Below are 10,118 nucleotides of genomic sequence, written 5' to 3'. Positions count from 1 at the left end.
AAATTTATGGCTAAAGTTACTAAAAATGTATTGTGTATTTTACTTGTAAAATCAACTTGTTTTGCTATATTTGAGTGGAGGTTTAAAAATGTAAGCTAAATTTATTCATTTTTATCTTTGGTTTATCTAAAGGTTTTGTTGTTGTACACCTTGTAACAATTTCTGGTTTTAATTTCAGATAAATTAAATGTGGTTTTTGTGAATATGGCTCTTTGTGTACCAGTATGCACACTGCTGTTGATTTGCTCCCTTGGCTTGACTCAAAGCAGAGAAATACCTGCCGGTGAAAGAATATCTACGGTTACAGATACGATAGATGTCTTCTATGATGAGAACTCCAGAGACATCTGTAAATACTGTGCTCTCATTCCAGGTTATTTCTGGCGTAAGTATACCATAGTATATTACACAAAGTATGAGTTGCAGGTAATATGTACGTTGTAATAGTGGTAATGTGCCGAGTAATGTAATTTTATAGAATACCTACAGTTTTCATGTATTATCTGGTAATAACAAGTATGATTAGAGTGTGAATTCAAGTTATTTCTATTGTATGTACTGATATTACTTTGTCCTATCATACTTTCAAACCATCCATCGTTAATAAAACGCTTTAAACAAACAATTTTAGATAACGTCCCAATTGGTGAGGTAGCAATATTTAAAAAATAACACATTAAAGTGCCAGCCTTAAATTTTTGGCGGCTGTGGCAGCAGTAGCATTATTATTTATATATTTATCCTTTAAAATCATGAATCCAAATTTCTTATTAATGCATTTTTATATATGGATATGAGTCTACCTTGAGATGAGAAACTTAATCCACCTATCTTTCAAGTGTGCCAGAAGAAGAATCTCAACTTTAAGAGGTGTAGCTGATATTTTTAGTTTCAGTTCTGTCTTATAAATGTCTAATGCATTTTTTATTATATAATTAACCTCTGAAAGACTAACTGTTATTCTACCTTGAAATGAGAAACTTAATCCACCTATCTTTCAAGTGTGCCAGAAGAAGTATCTCAACTTTAAGAGGTGTAGCTGATATTTTTAGATGTGGATATAAGTCTACCTTGAGATGAGAAACTTAATCCACCTATCTTTCAAGTGTGCCAGAAGAAGAATCTCAACTTTAAGAGGTGTAGCTGATATTTTTAGTTTCAGTTCTGTCTTATAAATGTCTAATGCATTTTTTATCATATAATTAACCTCTGAAAGACTAACTGTTATTCTTTCAGCTTGTGTAGAAGCAACATACGACAATGCAAGTATCCATTACAAGATTAAAGGCGAAATAAGTCTTAACGTCTTTGAATCAGTAATACATCGTAAGTAATATGATAGAAATTCTTAATAAAAATATTATTAATTTATAAATGTTACAGTAGAAATAGTGTACAAATACATGCCTGAAACGCTGTTTATGGTCACGTGCACGATTCCCGGGGAGGTTAATAAAATTTTCGAACTGTTTTCCCTTAAAAACGTTTGGTGTAACTAGTTAAAATGCTACTTGTGTGGAAATATCCGACCTAAATGAAAAAATTTGGCACTACGGGATTGCCAAATAAAATATAGTTTACACTTTTTACACTGCTACCCCATTTTTTACCCCATTTCAATACCCTATCCTACTTGAATGGGTTATTATTATTCAACGAGCTAGAGAATTTTCTTTTTTGTATACCTGTCTATTTGTCCACACGACATCTCGAGAAAGACGGGGCCTACAGAATATTTCGTGAAGCTTAATTTTACAAGCAACACCGGTTGGACAATGGTGCATATCACTCCATGAGTTTTGGCTGAGCGTTCGCGAAAATTTCTATATGGCCCTGTAATCATGATGGCAATGAGACTTTAAGATCATATGAGATTTTAACACCTTCTCTGCTGGTGGGTATACACTGAGTGACTACTACTCTTAACCAACCCCTGCCGCAGTCAATATGTGACGTAGTAACTCGTGCAGACTAACTACACAACTCATATTATATCATCACTTGGTGCGTAACAAGTAGACTATTCATACAGAAATGTAGAGTGGAAGCCAGTGTTAAAAATTGGTGACAGGATCTGACTGAGTGCACTCTAGCATTGCAATACCCTTTTTCCCTCATCGGAACTGTTATGATTTAAACACTGATAAGAGACCTAACCGAGGGAATAAAAATGCGTATCAGGTGGTAAGATAGATCGATAAATATTATTTGCAGGCGTTACATTTTACATGGAACTTCAACTATATAGACAAGAATGAATTCTATGATTGTACATGTCCAATTATATAATTTGGCTGAAACGTTATTGAAACACAGCCCTACACTAGGCTGATACAATTTCTTTATGATTTGCCCATGGGATATACGATATGTATGATATTTGTGTGCCTAACTGAACACAGGACATCTGGAGAATTAAATGAGCTGTAGGCTCGACATGTTGTATGCAACCTTAGCGAAGCCTGTTATGCCCGTGTTGTACTGCTACTTTATTTAAGTAGTATGGGAAGAACATTCTGATAAACCAGTTTATTACTTCGAATTACAAAACAGTCACGCGTTCTGTTACTAATGTTTGATCGAAACTACAATTAAATGAGCTGTAGGCTCGACATGTTGTATGCAACCTTAGCGAAGCCTGTTATGCCCGTGTTGTACTGCTACTTTATTTAAGTAGTATGGGAAGAACATTCTGATAAACCAGTTTATTACTTCGAATTACAAAACAGTCACGCGTTCTGTTACTAATGTTTGATCGAAACTACAAAGATGTTGACCTACTATAATTAAATGTAAAAGTAGGTTAGTTTATTGCATATTTGATCATTTTTACCGAACTCGCGTATTGAATGTTGCGAGCAAAACTGAATGACTTGTACATCTAGTCATACTAAAACCTTAAGTAAATAGATTACTATTACAAAAACTTATATTTAATAAAATAAATTACTGAATTATTGTAATTGTTTGTGCAGGAGGGACGTCAGCGTTGGATGTCTGCCATAGAGTAAAGGCTAAAATCAATGGAGCTAAAACATGTTTGACATGGAGAGATATAAAGTGGTCTAAAAACAAAGTCGATTTGTGTTTGTATGCTCGACTTACGTATGCTGGTGGACGTAAGGAGCTGATGAAAATTCGTTGCTGCCAACTAAATGGTTCCACTTATGTATTACCTACACAGGCGTCCACAGAATTTCCCTTGACTAATCCACTTTCTACGATTCCACACACATCCGAAAAACATTCTATAATATCTACCACTAATAAAAAATTTCCTCCTACAATTATTCCAACCAAAGTGCCCCCTACTACAATTCGACCTACCAGAACTTCTACAACTGTTTCTATGATTACAGATTCTCAAAACTCGGTGTCTCCAACAACAGTTGATCCCAGTATAGTTCCTTCTACTACTGTATCTTCTAATACAGATTCTCCAAACTCAGTGCCTCCTACAACAGTTTACCCCAGTATAGTTCCTTCTACTACTGTATCTTCTAATACAGATTCTCCAAACTCAGTGCCTCCTACAACAGTTGACCCCAGTATAGTTCCTTCTACTACTGTATCTTCTAATACAGATTCTCCAAACTCAGTGCCTCCTACAACAGTTGACTCCAGTATAGTTCCTTCTACTACAGTATCTTCTAATACAGATTCTCCAAACTCAGTGCCTCCTGCAACAGTTGACCCCAGTATAGTTCTTTCTACTACTGTATCTTCTAATACAGATTCTTCAAACTCAGTGCATCCAACAACAGTTGACTCCAGTATATTTCCTTCTACTACTGTATCTTCTAATACAGATTCTCCAAACTCAGTACCTCCTACAACAGTTGACCCCAGTATAGTTCCTTCTACTACTGTATCTTCTAATACAGATTCTCCAAACTCAGTGCCTCCTACAACAGTTGACCCCAGTATAGTTCCTTCTACTACTGTATCTTCTAGTACAGATTCTTCAAACTCAGTGCATCCAACAACAGTTGACCCCAGTATATTTCCTTCTACTACTGTATCTTCTAGTACAGATTCTCCAAACTCAGTGCCTCCTACAACAGTTGACCCCAGTATAGTTCCTTCTACTACTGTATCTTCTAATACAGCTTCTCCAAACTCAGTGCCTCCTACAACAGTTGACACCAGTATAGTTCCTTCTACTACTGTGTCTTCTAATACAGATTCTCCAAACTCAGTACCTCCTACAACAGTTGACCCCAGTACATTTCCTTCTACTACTGTATCTTCTAGTACAGATTCTCCAAACTCAGTGCCTCCTACAACAGTTGACCCCAGTATAGTTCCTTCTACTACTGTATCTTCTAATACAGATTCTCCAAACTCAGTGCCTCCTACAACAGTTGACCCCAGTATAGTTCCTTCTACTACTGTATCTTCTAATACAGATTCTCCAAACTCAGTGCCTCCTACAACAGTTGACCCCAGTATAGTTTCCTTCTACTACTGTATCTTCTAATACAGATTCTCCAAACTCAGTGCCTCCTACAACAGTTGACCCCAGTATAGTTCCTTCTACTACTGTATCTTCTAATACAGATTCTCCAAACTCAGTACCTCCTACAACAGTTGACCCCAGTATATTTCCTTCTACTACTGTATCTTCTAATACAGATTCTCCAAACTCAGTGCCTCCTACAACAGTTGACCCCAGTATAGTTCCTTCTACTACTGTATCTTCTAATACAGATTCTCCAAACTCAGTGCATCCAACAACAGTTGACCCCAGTATATTTCCTTCTACTACTGTATCTTCTAATACAGATTCTCCAAACTCAGTGCCTCCTACAACAGTTGACCCCAGTATAGTTCCTTCTACTACTGTATCTTCTAATACAGATTCTCCAAACTCAGTGCCTCCTACAACAGTTGACCCCAGTATAGTTCCTTCTACTACTGTATCTTCTAATACAGATTCTCCAAACTCAGTGCATCCTACAACAGTTGACCCCAGTATATTTCCTTCTACTACTGTATCTTCTAGTACAGATTCTCCAAACTCAGTGCCTCCTACAACAGTTGACCCCAGTATAGTTTCCTTCTACTACTGTATCTTCTAATACAGATTCTCCAAACTCAGTGCCTCCTACAACAGTTGACCCCAGTATAGTTTCCTTCTACTACTGTATCTTCTAATACAGATTCTCCAAACTCAGTGCCTCCTACAACAGTTGACCCCAGTATAGTTCCTTCTACTACTGTATCTTCTAATACAGATTCTCCAAACTCAGTGCCTCCTACAACAGTTGACCCCAGTATAGTTCCTTCTACTACTGTATCTTCTAATACAGATTCTCCAAACTCAGTGCCTCCTACAACAGTTGACCCCAGTATAGTTCCTTCTACTACTGTATCTTCTAATACAGATTCTCCAAACTCAGTGCATCCTACAACAGTTGACCCCAGTATATTTCCTTCTACTACTGTATCTTCTAATACAGATTCTCCAAACTCAGTGCCTCCTACAACAGTTGACCCCAGTATAGTTCCTTCTACTACTGTATCTTCTAATACAGATTCTCCAAACTCAGTGCCTCCTACAACAGTTGACCCCAGTATAGTTCCTTCTACTACTGTATCTTCTAATACAGATTCTCCAAACTCAGTGCCTCCTACAACAGTTGACCCCAGTATAGTTCCTTCTACTACTGTATCTTCTAGTACAGATTCTTCAAACTCAGTGCATCCAACAACAGTTGACCCCAGTATATTTCCTTCTACTACTGTATCTTCTAATACAGATTCTCCAAACTCAGTGCCTCCTACAACAGTTGACCCCAGTATAGTTCCTTCTACTACTGTATCTTCTAATACAGATTCTCCAAACTCAGTGCCTCCTACAACAGTTGACCCCAGTATAGTTCCTTCTACTACTGTGTCTTCTAATACAGATTCTCCAAACTCAGTGCCTCCTACAACAGTTGACCCCAGTATATTTCCTTCTACTACTGTATCTTCTAATACAGATTCTCCAAACTCAGTGCCTCCTACAACAGTTGACCCCAGTATAGTTCCTTCTACTACTGTATCTTCTAATACAGATTCTCCAAACTCAGTGCCTCCTACAACAGTTTACCCCAGTATAGTTCCTTCTACTACTGTATCTTCTAATACAGATTCTTCAAACTCAGTGCATCCAACAACAGTTGACCCCAGTATATTTCCTTCTACTACTGTATCTTCTAATACAAATTCTCCAAACTCAGTGCCTCCTACAACAGTTGACCCCAGTATAGTTCCTTCTACTACTGTATCTTCTAATACAGATTCTCCAAACTCAGTACCTCCTACAACAGTTGACCCCAGTATATTTCCTTCTACTACTGTATCTTCTAATACAGATTCTCTAAACTCAGTGCATTCAACAACAGTTGACCTCAGTATAGTTTCTTCTACTACTATATCTTCTAATACAGATTCTCCAAACTCAGTGGCTCCTACAACAGTTCACCCTACCATAGTTCCACCTGCAACTGTTTCTTCTCATACAGATTTGCCAACAACAGTGCAATCTACAGTGATTCACTCTAGTATAGTTCCTCCTGCAACTGTTTCTTCTAATACAGATTCGCCAAACACAGTGCAATCTACAGCGATTCACCCTAGTATCGTTCCTTCTACAACTGGTTCTTCTAGTACAGATTCTCCAAACTCATTGGCTCCTACAACAGTTCACCCTACCATATTTCCTCATTTAAATGTGTCTTCTAGTACAGATTCGCTAGCAACAGTTCAACCTACAACAGTTAAACTAAACACAGTCTCTTCTGCAACTGGTTCTCCTTGTACGGCTTCTACAGCAGACCACCCTTCCACGGATTCAGGTACAACAGCTTCACCGGTTACGAGTAGGCCTACCAAAAATACCCCCGGTTCATGTAATTCTTGTGATTCGATCATAATTATTATTTTTCCACCTTGTAATTAATTAAGAAACGGTTAATTTTCCCCCTTACTAGTAAATGTTAAGGTCCTGCGAATGAAAATACCATTTGCTAACATTACATGTTTATGTTAATAAGAGGGGCTTAATTTACAAAATACAATACAATATATTGTAAACTTAAAGATTAAAATTACTATAAATGTAGATACCAGAATACAACAAGGGCGAGGTCCAACTCATTATTGTGAAACTACATCAGTAAACGGATACATTTACTTACCAAAGTAACAAACCTTAAGAATCCATTATACCTGATGTTTCAGTGATTAATAAATCAATACTAGGGATTTTTCACTAAAACTTTAAATCTTGACACCTTAACAGTTCGAATACATTATTAAATAATATTACAATCCACTGTTCAGGAAATGTCATTTGAACAAGACATAACAATTCATTAACAAACAAACTGCGAAATTTTCAATATGGGTGCTTCTAATGAAGCAGTAAAGGTTAGGTCTTACCAAAGATGTCTACCCTTCACCACAGAGATTTTATAAAAAGGGGTTTATAAAAGGAGATAAGAACTTTGTCAATATGAACTCAAAAATCAATATGAAAATATTTAATGACGCCTAGCCACTGGAAGTCCACCCGATTAAAAAAAAAAAAAAAAAAAAAAAAAAAAACACCAATGTACATACTTATATACAATACATCTACCCATACATGCTAAATAAATTTAAAATAAGATGTAACATTATCCAGGTAGAATGCAACAAAGGCGATTGTTTAAACATTTATATTATTTTGTAGATACACTTAATTACACTTGTAAATAAATAGTTGCTTGTTTTAGAGGGTTTAAAATACAATTTATTGGACCATATAGTATAAAAATGTAAAAGTTAAGTACATTATATCTGGTGATGTATTACTATATATATTTTATTTAATTACCATATCATAGTCAAACCCTTTTACTCCCTTCCCCTAATCCATATTCTGTGAGCTAGCTTCAGGAGGTCCCAGATAACTAAGGGCATTTATGTATGTATGTGCTATTTAGACTTTATAAATTGGGATACAGCTTATTGTATTATTTTGTGCCTTACGATTTCACCTTGTTTAAATTCTCATACCGCAACCGTACGACTTTCTGTATTAATTCATTGCTAAACAGTAAGATAAATCTTATATTTCTTAATATGAGAAATATTTCTTACATTTCTTATTTCTCGTACATTAAAATGAAAATAACTTGTACAGTATAAGGACTTCTTATGATGGTAATTGGAGTTAAGGCAAAGAACCCATCAATTTCATTCAATCGTTTCTGACACTTTTGGTGTGGGGCTGAGTTAAAAATAAGGATTTTCAGAATCATGTCATGTTAGTTATTGTTGTTCATGTCATAATACACACTGAAATCTTCACTGGTTCGTTTTTATAGCAAAACTGTAAAATATGTGGGTGGATACTTTTGGAAAATCCTAATATGGTGCATTGAAAAAATCATATATCGGATACTGTAAGCTATTGGATGAAAGTTAGCTTGGATAAATTAAATGTGTTCAATGCAACAACGCCCGAATTGAGCTGTGACTTTAGAAGTGTCGGTAAGTAAAATAAAAATTTAGAAAAGTTGATATTGATATATATATATATATATATATATATATATATATATATATATATTAAAAAAACAAACAGTCGTCCCAAGAGAACAAATTTATTAACGTGGTGGTAAATAAAGTGAGAATTAAATGACAGAGGGATTACCCCTAATGCTGTGGAGGGAGAACCAACGGTGTCTGGACCCGATCATGAATTGGTGAAAAGATGTGACTCCAAGATTGTTTGGCTAAAGGTGTGTTGAAGCACTCGTTCAACGCATTGCGCAATGGGTGTTTAAAGAATAAAACGTTTGAAATTCACTATTTTACAAAGGGCGTAAAAGATGAGCTTAGTTTGTTGTTAAGTATATGAAAAGAAAAGGGGAATTTAATGGGAACTTGTATTATAGGGAGAACATAAATACCGCGGCAAGCTATAAAGAGTGGTCACAATGACCGAAAATCTGTGCAGTCGTAAATTTAAATAGTTAGTTTGAACAAAACTATAAAGAAATCCCAAATTATAACAGGCTGAATGTTTCAAAACTAATATGCCTAAAATATATTTTTAGTATAAATTTTCCATAATTGTAGAATTAAAAAAATGAGGTGAATTAAAAAGGTCTGAGCATTTCACGTTTTACAGATTTTTCTAGCACAAAATCAGTATGTAAAATGCTCATCAAAACCTTTGAATTTACCCATTTATAAATTTCGAAAACAAATAACATGTCTACAATAAAATCGAATGTCGCTGAACATTTATTAGAAACTGACCATAACTAAAAAAATATTGAAAAGAACACGGAAATTTTGAATATTGAAAGGAAAAGAGAAAAGATTAAACACGAAAGAATTATACATAAGAATTATATACAAGGATCCTAACAACATATGAAATAGCAATCTAAGAAATAAGGCAATCCCAATCTTTGAAAAAATAAAAATATTATAAATACAGAATACTAATCAAAATTACAACTATCTCATATAAATTTAACATCCGTTTAAATGATCCACATGTGTATATTTAGTTGTTTATTATTCAGTAACAGGTTAATGTTCACACTGATGATGATTTTATACTGAAACACTTGTCTGAAATAAAATAATTTTCATAAAGGCTTTTAGTTCACCATTCATTATTCTAATATATACATATAAACAGCACAGGAATTTTGTAAACAGGGCTTGTACCTAAACATGGTGGCAATCATGTCTTTATTAGTGTTGAAATTGGAGTTTTTGGGATTCGTTGTGTGATAGAAATCTTTAGCATTTTGCTTTTTTACCTGCAATGCTTTTATTTTTATAAATGACAAAGAATCAATTTTTAAAAATAAATTTTTGTACTGACTTTTAGTTATATTACTGATGAAATATCACACCGAAAAAGTTAAAGTGCGGTTCGAAAGCGTTGTCTGGACGGTAGATTGGTCCAAAAGATTAGTTCTCACATGTGAACATCATGACAAAGGTGCACATGTGAACATTTATGACAAATGCGCACGTATGAACACTCATGATCAGAAAAATGTGTGTAATCATCAAACTGGTTTGGAGAGCGCGTAGTTACGATGATATATTTAAGATAC

The 10,118-nt window shown here is 35.1% G+C and overlaps 1 protein-coding gene across 1 annotated transcript; it reads left to right on the top strand.

Moving 5' to 3' along the window:
• Nucleotides 1–204: 204 nt before the first annotated feature.
• On the top strand, nt 205–7,596 carry LOC124355917 (mucin-2-like). The gene is made up of 4 exons (XM_046807069.1): nt 205–385; nt 3,360–4,393; nt 4,455–5,054; nt 5,132–7,596. Exons 1-4 carry the CDS (start codon nt 205–207, stop codon nt 6,947–6,949), a joined length of 3,633 nt encoding a protein of 1,210 aa, XP_046663025.1. The 3' UTR covers nt 6,950–7,596.
• Nucleotides 7,597–10,118: the final 2,522 nt, after the last annotated feature.

The sequence above is a fragment of the Homalodisca vitripennis genome, chromosome 2, assembly GCF_021130785.1.
Source record: "Homalodisca vitripennis isolate AUS2020 chromosome 2, UT_GWSS_2.1, whole genome shotgun sequence".
NCBI classification, from domain to species: domain Eukaryota; kingdom Metazoa; phylum Arthropoda; class Insecta; order Hemiptera; family Cicadellidae; genus Homalodisca; species Homalodisca vitripennis.
Note: the sequence above shows the minus strand (reverse complement) of the source record. Positions and strands in the feature narration are given on the sequence as shown.